At 34.4% G+C, this 17,503-nt stretch overlaps 1 protein-coding gene across 1 annotated transcript in view; it reads left to right on the top strand.

Moving 5' to 3' along the window:
* LOC150089156 (PHD finger protein rhinoceros-like) overlaps window positions 1–17,503 on the top strand; it is a 327,976-nt gene that overhangs the window by 158,834 nt on the left and 151,639 nt on the right. Inside the window, exon 14 of the mRNA XM_090389568.1 lies at window positions 6,463–6,552. Coding sequence (XP_090245694.1) covers window positions 6,463–6,552 — 90 coding nt within the window. The remainder of the gene's footprint in view (window positions 1–6,462; window positions 6,553–17,503) is intronic.

Here is a 17,503-nt window from a genome sequence, read left to right as displayed (position 1 = left end):
CACTCACACACTAGCAAGACTTTTGTGGATTTATTGGATGCTTGTTTTCCACTGCAGCATGTTCGAGAGGCAACCAGAGGGAGTAATACTGTTGATTTGATTATTAGCAATGATTATTCGTACATTAAGAATTTGCAGATAAAGAAACCACTAGCCTTTGGGGAAAATATATAGATCCAGTATCAGTTAGTGTGGCGTTTACCTTTATGAGGCCATAAACAGTATTTCAAGCAAATGAAATTGCTGGATACAGAGTTTACGTATTGCCCAATATTTTTTTAATTAGTACTGCAACATCTACTTTGATGTTGCTTCTAGATCATATAACAGCTTCAGCATAGGCATTTGCTTTTTGTTTCTGTTCAAACCAGGTTTCTATAATGCAAATGTCATCTTCATTCTGGGTGAGGAGTTGTGCAAGCACATCTTATTATGGATACTGTGGGCATTCTAATAGAATACTTTTAGCTATTTATAAAATAGCATTGTCAAGAGTTAATGCAGTCATTTCATAATATTGGGTAGTATGAAGCTAATTAGCAATGTCTTCAAGTAAGATGCAAAAGAAATGTGATGTAAAATTTAAAAACAACATATACTTAAAGTTTTTGTTTGTTTCCCACTACTTGAAATGTGAGAAAAAGTACGGTATGTAGATATGAATTTTTAGTTTCAAGCAGTGAAAAATGCAGCATAATCAGACATTTGCAAATAAATAAGCATAAAGACTGCATGCAGTGCATAGAAAGAAATGCAGAAATAGATGTAGCATTTTTCATGGTGACAATGATGTCATGCATGCTGAATGTTTATTTGCATCTTTTATTGTGGAATATAATTTTCCTCTAAGTTATGCAGATCATGCAGGTGACTTATTCAGAAATGTGTCCTGATGGTGAAATAGCAAAAAAATACAATGGTGGTAGAAGAAAATTACAGGCATGGTTAGGAAATTGCACAGATAGGGAAAGAAGAGGTAGTTATGTCTCTGAAAAATGGCAATCTTCAGTTGTTGCATGTAGGAGTAATTGGAGCAATTCCAAGATATTGCCATTGTGGTGAACTTTTATAAAAAGAAGAAAAGAGAGAAAAAAAAAAAAAAAATCAAAACCAGTTTTCTGTCAGTACCAGCATTGGAAGGTGGCTCTACAGGGTACAGCATTGAACATCATCTTTTGAACAACCTGACAACACGTGGAATTCTCTCGAAAAACTGTCTGGCATTTAGGGCTGATAATGTGCCTGTTATTGGTAGACTTAAAAACTGGAATAGCAAGGCTATTAAAAGAGGAGATTGAGTGCTTAGTGGTAACATGCTTTCTGTATCATTTTATTAATTTGTGTGCTCAAAGGGAGCTGCATGCCTTCCTGTGGAAGTAGATGAATAATTAATAGACATCCTCTTCTATCTAGAGTGAAGTACTAAAAGGAAAGATACATTTAAATAATTTTAACTAATGCATGCCACTGAAGTAAAAAAAGATTCTGAAATGTGTGTATATCCGCAATTGTCTTAGATTAAATGTGGAACTAGACTGGCAGAACACAGGGAAACATTGACAGGTCTACTCAAAGAAGTTAGAAGTGGTCAGAAAAGCAAAAAGAGCACTTTTCAGAGTAATCAATTTGTATCACTAGTGAGTTCCACTGACTCAAATGAAATTTGTGATCCAAAAGAAGACAGTGTATTCCTAAGAACAAGAATGTCCAAATTGCAAACTTCTAGTGAAAGCAGCCCTAAACAGCAATAAGCCAATTGTAGGCATCTTATCCCAACTCATGCAGAAAGTGTTTTCTTGTTTTTCTCTCTTCTGGCTTAAATATTTGCTTGTTTCTTTGAAATATTATGCCAACAACTGAAAATCCAAACATAGCACTTTATATGGTAAATATCAAATTTTATAATAGACACTGGCAAAAGTGAACTTTATACCCCACAGAGGGGAACAAACTACTGCACTATTGAATTATTGTATTTTGCTTGGTAGTATATTCCCTCAATTAGACAATTAAATTTTTATAAACAGTACTTATCCAAGAGTACTGTACATATTTCCCTATCCAAGATTACTCTTGGATAACTCATTAAAAAATATATTACACAAAGGTGTTAATTGCATCCAGGACACTTGCAAAACTAAACATTTGTTCTTTGAAACCATGTGAGCAGAAAACTAACTGTAATATTTGTCATTTGTGATATTTAGTTATAAATTTTTATGAACAGCACTTGACATTCTTTACAAGAATGAAATCACATTTAGAAGATAACAAAAACTGCCAAAGGACAATTCATGCACAATTTGAATAATTCAAAATGCACATGAATTGATGAATAATGTGTATATTTTTATAGTTTCTAGTGCTGACTGTAGTTAGTGTTCTCCTTAATTATACTGCAAAACTGTAAAATTTTATGTTCTTTTTTTTTTAGGCCAAAGAATTATATCCTTGAAGAGAGGGGGGGGGGAAGTTCCATAGTCTTGAGATTGTAACCACTTGCTGTATTACAGTATTTTCTGTGGAAAATGATTTCTGATATGTTGGTTTTTTTCCTGTGTGAAAATTTCCAGGAATACCTTAAGCATGTAACTCAAGGGATACCTGTTGTTGGTGGGGGGGAGAGGTCCCCCTGTAATCTTGATATATTTTATTCTAATTAGCTTTGTTACTTTGTGGCATCGAATTGAGGTTGGAAGGGGAGATTTGTTTGTTTGTTATTAAACATGAACAACTCATTTGCCACATAAATTAGAATACTACTCTTTTATAAAATAGTAGTAAGTGTAATGAAGTTGCCATACTTCCTTATGAAGCTTGTGGAATCCAAAACTTACAGACCCCCAGCTATATGACATTACATTTGCAAGTATGAAGCCATGATTATGTAGTGGAGTCTTTTTAATTTATTTATTTACTATACTGTAAATTGATTCTTTTAAACTTGTCTCCTTTGGGGGTATGGGTTTATTATAAGAAGCTGACAGCTTTTCTGATAGTTTCTGTTCAATATTTTAAAAAGAATTATGGTAGTAGTTATCATTTATCCATTTATTCCAGTTATCATTTAATCCATTTCATCCACTGGCAGCAAAATGCTAAAATTGAGAATAAAAAAATAAGTAATAAAAAAAAAACATGAAATGAAATTTGCTTCTATAAAAGTACCTACTTAATGCCATCTTTTAGTCATTGTGTACTAATGTTGAAAAAACTGGGTAAATTTTTTTTAGCTATTATGCAATTAACTTGTATTGCAGATCTTAAAATTGATTCCCAGCACTCATTATATTGAAGGTGCATTATATTTTCCCATGTGAGTGTTTTTTCTAGATATTTTTATATTATTAGGTCCTGCAAATGATTTAAGCAGTTAATACTACAGTTTTCTTCATCTACTATAGTGTACTTAAGTTAAATTAAATGTATTGAACAATTTGTCAGCGTCTGCATGCTTTGCAGTAATTAGGATGTCATTAGCAAATCAAATAAATACTCTGGATTCTGGTGAATGTGTGTTAGAATGCTTCTTTAATATGTGCTAGATACTGCTTAGCTAGAAAGGCTTAAAGAACAGAGACGTGTAGAATTTGCATCAGTGATGTGTGCAGTGAAGAGATAGCCTATGAAAAAACAAGCTCTGATAGGCCTAATGTGTTTGTTATACAGCAGAAAGCATCCTGTGTATTTAATCCTAAAACTTGAAATTTAACAAGCAGTAAATTAATTTAATGAAGTATTAGTATTGGCAAATAATGCAAGAAAGCAAGCTTATAGAGCATCAGCCAAAAAAAAAACCCTGTCCACTCATCTGTGCATCCCCTCCAAGAATTTTTCTAGTTCTTCTTTGAATTCATTCAAACTATTCCCTTCTACAACATGAGATGGAAGTTTTTTTGCAAGGATCAACTACCCTCTGGCTAAAAGTGAATTTTCACACATCTGTCGTGCAACCATCCTTTCTCAATATGTATGCTATAATATGTATGTTATCTGAGCAAGATTAAGGATGACATCAATATTTATCGTGTTTAATCTATTCAAAGCTTTAATTAAAAAAAAAAAAAAAAAAAGCATTTTCACTAACTGATATGTCTAAAATTTCTTGCAGTCTGAGATTTTTTCCCCGAATTTTTATTAAGTGTTAAACTGCCAAACATGATTTTGGCATCTCTCGTGTTGTGAACTTAACTTAAAACCAGGTTGCCAGCTTTTATACCATCAAGGTACCTACCTACCCACCGATGAAGGGCCAAATAGTCCTGAGATGGCCATCTGGGTAGTGGTATCATCCCTTGTGGTGGAGGTTGATAGCCTAAATAAGTTTAAGGCTCAGCTGGACAGGTATTTTGAACGAACAGAGGGGTGAAGTGGAAGTGGGTTTTTTTTTTTTTTTTTTTTGGCTGATGCTGCATAAGCTTGCTTTCTTGCATCAAATGCCTCTACTAATGCTAATGCTAAAATAAAAAAATCACACAATTCCAGCTATTGGTATTTTAGCAAATGCAAGAAGATCGAGTTTAGTACCCATTTATAATTGCTTGCAGTAACAGAAATGTCCAATAAACTGGAAAGTGCAAATTGTTTTTATTGTGTTATGGTCGTGACCTCCAGAAATGTTCTTTAGAAAAATATCACAAGGGCATTCAAAATTGGTTCTTATAACAGAACATATGGTAACGATGGAAGTGTAGTGCATTTTAATGATTTGAATTGGTAACTACTACAACTTACAAATCATGCTCATGACCTTTTATATGGCCTTAAGGTCATGCTCGTGACCTTAAAAATTACATTTTAGAGAGATAAATAGCTTAGTTATACAGCAAAAATTTCAACTTCCGAGATCTTGAAACGAATTACCAAAAAACAATGTGTTATTGGGTTCACATATTTTAACGATACGATGATGTCTCTGGAACTGATTAATATCATAAAGCGGAGTACACTGTATTGTATAGCCATGCGCGTGGTTTGAAATATGGTATTTATAAATGTTTAACATTCATTTTTTGCAATTAATGTTCATATTTTCGATTTTGTTGATACTTGATACTTGGGGGAAAAAACTCATAAACCCGGGAACTCGTAAAGCAAAAACTCCCTGTATACTGCATCTGCATTTAGCAGGGATTCTTTCAGCCCAGTACCTGATGAGTGCAGTGCAGTGCAGTGCAGGCATCTCATATGAAGTACTGAATTTATCATAAGTAGCACTTCACTAAGCAGTTCTTTAATCAAAATTCAATCATTTGTATGAATTTAAAGTGGATGATACTTGTGGGTGGGATGTTATAATAAAATTTGTCATTTTTTGAATGTACCTTTGTATGTTTTTATAATTATGTTGCTGATTTGGTGTATGAATGAGAATGAGCCATTAGTTATGGCTCATACAAAAGTTATTTAGTGATTTTTAATAAGGTACTTATCAATGTATGTTCTCTGTGCTACATATGGTACAGAAACATGGACATTGAATGTCAAAGCTCTACAAAGACTGAGGGCCACACAGAGAAGTATGGAGCACCTAATTTTGAATATAACTAAAAGAGACCGAAAACATGTGAACAGATTTGCCAAAAAACCGATATCTGTCACATCATTGAAAGAACAAAGCACTTAAAATGGAAATGGGCAGGTCACGTATCAATAAGAACTGACTATAGCTGGACCAAATGAATTTTGAAATGGATACTGCATGAAAAAACCAAAGATTAGGTGAATCGATGAAATTTAGAAATTTGGTGATGTACAATGGCAGCAGAAAGCATAAGACCAGCAGTTGTTGGAAACCTGTTGAGGAGGCCTTTATCATGCAATGGATCAACAATTGATGATGATGAATAAAGTATTATCTTGCCTTAATGATTTTTTTTTTATTATCATAATTTAATGCAATTTTGTAAGACTATGGTATCAATTACAGTCACTTCCAGGAGTCCTTTACTCATTTGGTTAGTAATATATTTGTAGAAACAGAGCTTTATAAGGCTCCTTACACAGATATTTTGTAACTGGGATTCTGATGTTATTTTATTTCTTTAATTTTGTCAGTATCAAGTCAACTTTCTCCTTGTTTGGTTAATATTAAAGTCATTACATGCTCTCTATATGTTTGAACCCTTCCAAAATTTTTTCTTATTTCACTTTGTTAAGAATGAAAATGTTTTTTTTCCCCTGGTCAGAATTCAGTGGCTCCAGGGTAATGTATTTATCATTTTATTTGATTTTAAGACTTTTCTTGATTTAGGATTTGGTAACCACTAAGTTTCCTTTATTAGCTTTATTGACTCACTGCTAATGACTAGATTCAGCACGTCACTTTTAAAATATAATGATTGATTTAGTATCTGTTGAATCACATTTTATTATATGAATTGTAGTAATATGATAATTTTTAGTATTGTATATTAATATTACTTTTGTAACATAATGTGTTATTTAATATTTCATTTGCAGTGTTTTGATAACTTCCAAGAAGCTCTTAAGACTCAAGAAGGTTTGGGTATAGAATATGATGAAGATGTTATCTGTGATGTGTGTCGTTCAGTAAGAGCTCATTTCTAAATGTTTTTTTTTTTTTTTTTTAAATAAATGTAATTTTTCAGCATAAAATTGTGACTGTAGTTCCATTTCACTATTTCATTATTATAATACAGATCCAAGCCATCACAACTTTGCTAGTGCATTATAGTATTTATAACATCTTCCAGGCGGGCTTAAATACGATTGTTTTTTTTTTTTTTTTCCTACAGGAGTTGCTTTTTGCTATAGGGATCATTTTTGATATTCTTTGTATTTGTCATTCAGTATAGAATATGATGCACAACTCAAAATATGCATTTTCAAGTTTTGTTATTACTGCACTTTTTTATTCTGATTGATTAATTTCATTATTATAATACATAAAAAAAAATAAGGGACTTTACCTCAATGCTCTTTTGTAGAATGCTTCAGCATGCCGAACTCCTGAATTCAATCAAACATAAAATTATTTAATGACTTCTCTCCCCCAAAGATGCATGAATGGCTCGACACATCCACATGCTAAGGACCCCCAACTCTATTGCCAACACATCAAACCACCACCACCACATAACCCTGGATGACAGAAGGAATTATGTCTAATAAAATCAATAAAAGGGTTGTGGAAAGTAATATTTAAAAAATAAATTAGTTAAAATAATTTAGAAACAAATTTGAATAATTTCTTCCTAAAGCGGATTGGGGCTTTTTAATTTTGTCTTGCTATATAATAAGATATATATAAAAAATTATTATAATACAGATCCAAGTCATCACAACTTTGCTAGTGCATTGTAATAATTTAAGAATATGAATTCTTAAATTTTGTTACTGCAGCACCTTTTTTATTCAGCTTGTGTTGTATGTTTTTAAACCCTGCACTTTGAGGTCCAGAGGTTTGTGTCGATATTTTTCTGTAATATATTTTTTTTCTAATAATTCTAGTGATATTTTTGTGAGACTAGAGCATTTTGGCAAGATCTGGTTGTTCAAAGAGAATGATCCATCATTCTCTCTGATGGATCCTTCACATTGGTGGTATTTTTAATAACCCTGTGTATATCGCCATATTAGAGGTCTAAAAATACTATGCCGTGTGTGTGTGTAAATTAATTTAAGCATGGTTTGAAGTGTGTCCATACTACCCAGAGGAGTTGGCTGAGTCTCTGTGACACTATTAGGCATTACTACACTTGCAAATTAGTGTGAACCAAGAGGTATTTTTTCAAAAAGATACATTTATTTCATAATTCAAGTACAAAGAAAGAAAAAAAAAAAAAAAATGTAGTAGTAGTGGCATGTGATACGATAAAGCAAGTGTATGAGCTTATGCAGCATCACCCAAAAAAAAAAAAAAAAAAAATTACAAAACAATCCCTTCTAAATATTTGTCCAGTTCCTCCTTAAATTTATTTAACCTATCAACTTCCACAATGACAGATGGAAGTTTGTTCCAACAGTTAACCACCAGCTGGCTAAAGGCAAATTTCCACACATGTATTCTACATCAGTCCTTCCTCAATTTCAATTTAGGCCCCCCTTAGGTTCATAATCTGAACAAGTGGAAGAATCCCATCAGAATTCAGCGTGCTCAACCCATTCAAGGCCTTATACACCTCAATCAGATCACCTCGCATGTGCCTGGTCTCCAACTGCTGCAGTTTGCAGAACTTAAGCCTCTCCTGGTAAGAGGATCCCTTCATTCCCCTCACCAATCTTGTTGCCCTTCTCTGTACACACTCAAGCAAATCTACATCCTTCCTAAAATGAGTCATCCAGACCTGCACACAGTACTCAAGGCGTGGCCTGACCATTACCTTATACAGAGAGATAATCACCTCCTTTTCCCTGCTAACAAAATCCTGTATATCATTGACAACACCCCACCTCCTTAAGTGTAGTAACACACAGTTGGTACATTTCTCATTTCTCCGGGGTTACTTCTACCCATATGCAGTACTTTGTGCATTTTTCAATGTTAAACTTCAGTTGCCACTTCTCAGCCCATCTGTCCAAATTTTCTAGATCCTGTTGCAGTAACACACTGCCATTACTGTTATTAACAATCCTGCCAACCTTTGTATCATCTGCAAACTTCCATACTAAGCCTGATATACCTTCATCAATATCATTGATAAATATGCAAAACAAGAGAGGACCCAACACTGAACCCTGTGGGGCTCCGCTAATAACATTAGTCCACGAAGAGCAGCACCCATTGATTACCACCCTCTGTCTTCTCCCACTCAACCATCCTTTTATCCATTATAGGAACTTACCCTTAATACCATTTTGCTCCAATTTGTACAGTTTTCCAGATTTCAGGAAAGCTTTTGACACAAGTGTCAAAAGCTTTCCTGAAATCCAAGTATATGATATCAAAATTATTTTTTGCATCCAGTTCCTTTGTAACCACATCATAATAACCAATCAGATTTGTCAGACAAGACTTTCCCTTAACAAACCCATGCTGTGGCTGAATTTTTGCTGATCTGGAATCATTGCAGGATCATCTTGTCTAGATGATCCTGCAATGCATCTTTAACCAGTGACTCCATTATTTTACATGGAACAGATGTTAAACTAACTGGTCTGTAAGTACTCACGTCACCCTTCGATCCCCCTTTGTGAATTGGGGATACATTTGCACATCCCCAGTCCGTGGGGACCTCCCCTGAGTCCAAGGATGCTCTCATAATTATGGCTGAGGGTTTGCTTACTTCCTTTGCCGCCTCCTTTAATATAACTGGTTAGAGCCCATCCACCCCAGGTGCCTTTCTTATGTTTAACTTCAACAATTTTTGCTCCACTTTGTTCTCAGTTATTACAAAATCATTAAGCATCCTGCTACAATTTGATAACCTTCTTCCATTTTCAAACCTTAATAACTCCTCATGTGTGAATGTAGATGCAAAATACTCATTCAGTTTGTTTGCTGTCTGAGCAGGATCATCAACAGTTGAACCATCGATGTCAAGTGGACCAATCAGATTCATCCCCTTCCTTTTAGAGTTTATATAAGTAAAGAAATCCTTGCTGTTTTTCTTAGCATCCTTTGCCAAAGATTTCTTGTAATCTGCCTTTGCCTGTCTAACCTCCTTTGTGACTTGATTACAGCTAGCTTATATATATCATAGGCTTCTGTGTCGCCTGATAATTTATATGCAAGCCATGCATTTTTCTTCTCTGCCACGAATCTCATTAGTTCATTTGGCAACCATTTAGGCCTAAACCATATTTTGAAATGTTGAACAATATTTCTTAATAGGTATGAAATGTTTAGTAGCTTCCACTATTAATTCCTTGAATGCTTCCCACACTTAGAATTTGCTATTGGTAACATCATCAGTTGGTCCCACTGTACAGAATTTAAAAACTGTCTGAGACCACTATAGTCACCTTTACGGAAGCAAAAACCCCTTCCTTTACCCCTGATTGTAATTATATCTTTAAGTAAATCCCACATCAGTACACTGTGATCACTGCCACCTAATGGTTCCTTTATCTGCAAATTCTTAATACACGAATGATCACGGCTAATAACCAGATCAAGAGTATTTATTATCTTCTCTGGTTGCCTCTCGAACATGCTGCTGCAGAAAACAATCATCCAATAAATCCATGAAAGAGTCTTACCAGTGTGTGAGTGACCAACCCATAAGTTCTAGTCTATATCTGGGAAGTTAAAATCCCCCATTATAAGACATTCTGATTTACTAGCCCACTCTATTTCTCTGTACAATTGTTCATTGTACTCATTCGAGTCATTAGGCCTATAACACACTCCTACTCTTATTTTTTAGAATTTATTTAAATATAAAATTTTATTTAAATATAAAAATATTTAATATATATGTTTTAGATATATCTTATTTTTTTAGATTTTATTAAAGTTATAAAAATATTTTCTCTCTCCCTGTTTACATGGTCACAGTAGCTGAATATCCGAGTGATAACGACATTTTGGACAATTAAAAAAAAAAAAAAAATTTAAATTTAAGAACTAGTGACAATATCGATGACGAAAGAAGGAAAATGGGGACAATTAAGGTATTAAACCTTCTAAACATGAATTGTCACCGTTTGGTGAAAATGAAGTTAGAAAATTGTCAATTAGGTTACACTTAAATGAACCGATATAATTCGTGGATTTCGGGAATACCTAATTGAAAAGATTGTTTCGGAAGAATTGAAGCATTGATGGACGCACTGAGTACGATACCAATTTCATCGAGTGAATGTGAACGAGGATTTTCACAAATGAATCTCATCATCAGCCGAACCAGAGCTTTGTTGATGATAAAAACAGTTTTTTCACTAGTTTTTTAAAACTGTGGTCCACCGCTGACCCGCCTCGATCAAGCAAATATGTCGATTCGTGGCTGCTTTAGAAACGTCATTCAGCAAAAGATGCACAAAGAGGAAGAAAAGAAGTCGGCATAGGGTGTTGGATGAAAACTTAATAAAAATTTAGAATATGCTACAAAAGCTTTATTATGAAATTATTTTTACTTGTTATTTTTAGGCTTCGTAGTCTAACGAAAGACCCTTATAATGTCACTCGGTTGTCTGTCTGTCCATTTGTCATTTTTTTTTTTTTTTTTTTTTTTCTAATTTAGTTGTTGGTGCATCGACTTCTGTGGCCATATTGCACATCCCAAAGTTTTTGAATTTTCTACTCTGCTCCCACAACCTTTGGGTTGCCAGGCAGGCACTTTACCCACCCAGCTAGCCTGGTCGGCCCGTTTGTCACAGCATTATATATCTGGAACCACTCAACCTATTGACTCAAAATTTTGCATGGATTGTACATCACAAATGTGGGCCACCATAACACCATATTGATCGTTGTTGACAAAAATTTGTCTGAGAAATGGGGGGAGGTAAAATGTCGGGGGACAAAAATGTTGTTGACAACCTATAGCTTATTATACACCGTTGGAAAGCACTCAACTAGTAGGTTTAAAATATATTTTTAAAATTAAAAGTGGCTGTGCCAGACAGGAAAATGTGAGTAATTTGTGTTCCCCCCTCTATTTCCGTCACTATAGCTAATGTGATTTTAAATTTTTAATTTAAAAATCATATTAGCTATGCATTATTCGATGCTTATCAAGAGAAAACTATTCCGATTGAAATCTATTGTTTACTTTTTGTGTTAAAATTAAAAAAAAAAACAATTTTTGTATTGCACTACAATAGCGTGCTTCTTTGTAATAAGTAACTCTCCTTTTGGTGACAGAAGGTTGCTAAATAGGTAGTTAATAATTCTATAAAGGTCATTTATAAATTTTGTGACGAGAAGTATCATTTAACAATTTTCAAAGCTGGAGTTGTCCTGGCAAGGAGGTACTTAGAGAGCCAGTGTTGAGGAGGCTGTGGTGGGGAGGCATCTGCACAGTCTTGCACAGCCCTCACCTGCCAGTCGCTTCTTCCCCCAAGACTTTAATCGCTTCTCCAGGAAGAAGTCAGAGTCGCTTCTCCCCACATTCACAACAACAACTCGAAAGACTCAAATAGACAATGTTTTCGTTGGTTCCTCAGTTTTAGGCCAAGCCAGGGTACTAGAAACTTTTTTCAGTTACCATAAAGCTCTCTATTTGAGATACTACACTAACAACCATTCTTGACTGCGGACCCTTCATCCCGAGTGTCCTGCACTCAGCATTTGACAGAGTTATTTACTTATTTTACTTATATTTTACTTATTTTTTTATATACAGTACTTGAATAATAAATTTATGCTTAATAAACTGTATTAATGTAGTAAATTTGTTGTTCTTATATCAGAAACATTATTGCTAAAGTAACAATATCAGGGAAAAAAAATTTTTAGAGTTCTTTTCATATCCTTTTAATTTTCAATTTTTCCTGATAGCAAAGAATGAGTACCGGCCCCTATTTTTTTACAAAATAGGTGCTGGTACTCATTGCCGGTACACTGTGTGTATATATATATATACAGTCGATTCCGGTTATTTGGGACACATCGGGACTAGTGCATTTTGGCCCTATTAAGCAGCTGCCCCAATTATCCGAAGTTTCACATAAATAGTTAAAAATACAATGGACCCTCGCTTTACAATTGGTTCACTGTACAATCAAATCACGTTACGTTGGAGTCACCATAGTAAAATACTGTTCACTATACAATGTGTAGTAAGCGCCGGTCATTGTGATCACGCTTGTGAATTGAATTTTAATTTTATTAAACAGCGATTCTAATTAGTGAAAATAGGAGGAATATTATCCACAGGCTATAAAAGTAAAGATATATTAAGCACAAATTTACCCTTTATTACCTTACCAATTAAAAAATTAAATGATAAGTGAAAATCGAAAGAATATACGTGATAATTGGAATAATTAATACTTGCTGTAATATGTACATACTAACTAGTTGACATTTCTGTTCACTGACATTTGTGGGTGGAGGTTAAAATTTAAAACAGTAAGAAGATAAGCAATCAATAACAAAAAACATGGCACACACACAAATTGCAAGTAACACGATACGCGCAAGTGAGAACAGAGTAACAAATTACAAAGCTTTAAAAATAGGAATGAAGAGAAGATTCTGAAAATTATTATTTTTATATGATTGAAGATTCCATTGAATTGTAAACACATTTTACCATAATAACCCACAGAATTCCAGCTGTCTGTATTATCACAAATTCAAAAGATCGAATTTACTATCAGTTTATGATAGATTTCACTAACACAAAAGCCCAATAAACAGGTGATTGCTAATTGTTTTTATTGTTTTATGGTTGTGATCTCCAGAAATCTGACGATAATAATCTATGATTATTATCGTAGAAAATCTACGATAATAGAAATCTACGATAATAATTACCTATTTCCATTATTGTTTTTATAATTGGCTACTTTTATTTTTATAATCAAATTCAGGAAATTGTTTTTTATTCTTTCTGAAAATGTGTTCAAATAGCTGTTTTCCCAGATTACAGATAAGAGCAGGCAGTGACTTGCGAGCTGAACGTGACTCGGGATACTAAACTGCAGGTCTGCCAACTCACTTTGTTTCGGTCTCAGTCTGCCTCAAGCTATTGTGCAGTCAGGTTGTATACGGAGTGTTTCTGTGATTTCTGAATTGTGACTTTATTTATTAAATAATTTTGCAATCCTTACAATTTAAAATGGCATCAAGTAATAGAGGAGTTAAAAGAAAGCGTGTGAACTTAAATGTGGCACCGTAATTATCTCAATAGCAAGTGTTTGTGAAATTTACGGCGTAAAAAAACAAACAGTTTCTGATATCCGTAAATCAAAGGCCATTGTACAGTACTGTGTATTGAATTAAATCTTTTCTTTTACATTAAGAACAATAAAAAATGCCCAAGGTTACAATCGATTTAACAGACTTTCAGCATTAACAGACACCCCCTTCTCCCCTATTAGTCCGTTAAATCGAGGGTTTACTATATATATACATTTTAATATTTGATATGATCTCCTTTAGTCCTTTTAACCATTTTTATTACTTTTGGCATGGAATCAATCAGTTTTTTGCAAGTTTTGTTTCTTTTTGAATCATGGAACCACTTTTATCATGGTATAACTCACCTTCTCTTTTGTTGTATAGTCAGTGTTTTTTTTTTTAAGCCTCTCCTTACAGATATTCCATAGATTTTCAATGGGATTGAGGTCAGGGGAGTTTCCAGACAATTTCAAGCACTTTGTATTGCTTCCTCAAAAAGTATGTGTTTTTACGGATGAAAATATTGTATGAGTTTTTGCAAGCAGGGTCATGCTGAAATATGGAATTCCTAGTTGTATCTAGGTTATTTAATTCTGACACTTTTCTTGTTAAAAATGTGTATTTGTTACTATTCATCATCCCATCTTTAGGTACAAGGAATCCAGTACCTTTATATGAAAAACAACCCCAAAAACATTTTTGATAGGCTATTTAGTATGCTGCCTGTGCTCAGCAGATACACTTTCTACATCTGGCCCTAAATGTATCATTCCTTGCAAAATGGCTTTCATCAGAAACGAGAACATTTCGCCAATCTTCTTTAGCCCAGCTTTTATGCCTGTTGGCCCAGTTCATTATTATTTATTTTTTATTTTTAACTCTAGGTCAGAAGTTACTTTTTGATTGGCATATGAACTTTCAAACTCATAAAAGCTTGCAACATACTGTATAATCATGTAGTTTCATATTAGTTCTAGCCAAATCCTTTTGTGTCAGAACTAGTCAAATGACTGGCTATTTTTCTTATTCTGGTTATGTAGGCTTCAGTTTTGGTTGTTGTTGTTTTCCTTTTTCATCTGCATTGATATTTTCTTTGAGGTGAAATTGAACTTGTGTCATTGAAAACCTGAAGAATGAGAGGTATTAGATAGATCATATAATACTTAGTGCTGTGCACATTTTTTTTTTTTTTTTCAGGTTAAGTGGGTTCATTTTCCACTCAGCACGTGACACACATTAACATATACATCCATAACATGCATACCTACATTCACTCACATATATACTAACTCTCTCTTGCTCTCTCGCTCTCTCTCTCGCTCTCTCTCTCTCTCTCTCTCTCTCTCTCTCTCTCTCTCTCTCTCTCTCTCTCTCTCTCTCTCTCTCTCTCTCTCTCACACACACACACACACACACACACACATGTACACACAGTATAGCACAGCAGACACTCATGCACCCAAAAACATATACACGTGATCACATTTAGACCTATTTTACTTGTATACTCAAACTCATGTATCTACTTTTATTTATGATTTGTGTACTCAGGATAATAATAGTAGACATAACTTTTATATATATATATATATATATATATATATATATATATATATATATATATATATCTGGAAAAGTGTTACAAAAGAAAAAAAATGTTATAAATCATACTTTTGCAAGCTCTCAACCACATCTGACAGTTTGGATGCAATTGAGATCTTGTATCAATATGATTTATAATATTAGTTCTATTAGTTTCACAGAGAGCTGCAAAAGAGCATAAACTGCCATACATGCTATCATTCAATGATCTTACATATTCCAAGAATGAAAAACTGGGCAAGAGCTCTCCATCCAACCAGCAATCCAGAAGTTGGACAGTAAAAGGATGTTGACTGGTTACGGCAAGTGTTCGGACTGGTTTGGAAGAAAGAGAGAGTGGGAATTGTAGAAGCCAATTCAGAAAAGTGGTGGTGGAAGTATCTATAGAAAAGGTATGCAGAGGAAGCAGAATGTCTGTGAGACAGAGTGGAGAGACTTTGTTAGAGATGAGTCATTAAATAACCTAACCGCCCTCTTTTGAATGGAATTTAGAATCCTGAGAGAGGTTTTTAGGGGCACCGACCAGGATGTGAGAACAGTATTCCACAGTAGGGCACATTTGTGATTTTTACAAAGTGAACAGATATTCGGAAGAAAAGTAATGCAGAGAGTGAAAGCGAAAACCCAGATTTTTTAGATGCAGAGGAAGCGATATTTGTAATGTGCTTATGCCAAGAGAGAGAAAAATTAGAAGGCAGGGTAATCCCCATTAGAGATATATGATCTTACTTACAAATCAGTGTCATTGAAGCTAAACATAGGAGCAGAAGAATCCTTTTTGTGAGATATAAGTTAGGACTGAGTTTTAGAAGGATAGAAATCAACTAAGTTATCTTTACCTCACTTGAGAATTACCTGTAGATCAGCATTTAAGGAATTGGTAGTGGATATTAGAGAAGGAACGATAATTGGATTGGAGGGATTTGTCACACCTTTTAGGAACTGGCTGGATATGAGCAAATTTCTAAGCAGAAGGAAAAACACCTTTGGAATAAGAAAGTGAAAAATGCAACACAGAACAGGAGTAAGTTCAGGAGCACAGGTTTTGAGAACAAGTAGAGAAATAACATCAGGATGTGGAGCTTTCTTAGCATCAAGATTGTTCAGAATACATCTGGGATCCTTTTGACAGAACACCACAGGAGGCATTAAATGGAATGTACTGGAAATAGGAGGTGGTTTACCAAGATCATCAATACATGAGTTAGAAGAAAAGTAGGATGCTACCAGGTTAGCTTTATCTTTTGCTGAAGTGGCAGTAGAACCATCTGATTTGACAGAATTGGGAATAGAGATGGGCAAAAGTTATGGCCAATAGCTTTGGCAAGAGACCGGAATACTCATCAATCATTTGACAAGAAGCAGGTTTCCTACTCTTAGCCCGTTCAAAATCTAGTTTGGACTGATTAATAACTGCTTTACAATTGTTGTGTGCTTTGATCTAGGCAGAAAGTCAACTTGGAGATTTGGATACAAGCCAGTTATGATATGCAACATTCTATTCTAGGGCTGTTCTCTTGAATAGCCCTAGCACATTTATTGGAAAACCAAGGTTTAGATAAAGGATAAGATTTTAAGGTGGAGTGTGGAATAAAGAATTTTTATCCCTACAAGAATAATTTCACTGACATGATTTGAGCAAACGTTGATATGAGAAATTTGATAGAGTAATCCGACCAAGGAAAAAAAAAAAGGAAATCTCGCAGATCATTCCCATTTTGCATTCTTGTAATGCCAAACAACACGAGGCTGCGAATAGCCACTAGTGAAAGGCTTCATTTGAGAAGAGACCATTACCAAGTTGTGATCTGAGGTGTCTAGAGGACCACGTACTTAAAAGGGTTGTTTGTGAGAAAAAGATCAAGCATGTTGGCTGTATAGTTAAGATTGTCTGATATTCTGATAGGTAAATGAACAATCTGTGCAAGGTTGTTAATAATTTCAAAAGCCTCAGCATCTCGACCAGCTGCGTCTTTGTGACTAGAAAACGGAAGCCAGCTGTAGTTGTGAACATTAAAATCACCAAGGAAATTTACCTCTCTGATATTTAGGAAAGTTGGACTGGAGAAAGTCATATTTCAAAGAGAGGAAGAGATCCAAATGAGAGTGGAGTTGGGAGAACAATAGAAGCAACAGATGAATTTGACA

This window comes from Mastigoproctus giganteus, chromosome 2, assembly GCF_048544385.1.
Source record: "Mastigoproctus giganteus isolate SK-2022 chromosome 2, ASM4854438v1, whole genome shotgun sequence".
NCBI classification, from domain to species: domain Eukaryota; kingdom Metazoa; phylum Arthropoda; class Arachnida; order Uropygi; family Thelyphonidae; genus Mastigoproctus; species Mastigoproctus giganteus.
The sequence above is the reverse complement of the archived record's forward strand: the minus strand, read 5'-3'. Positions and strand labels throughout refer to the sequence as shown.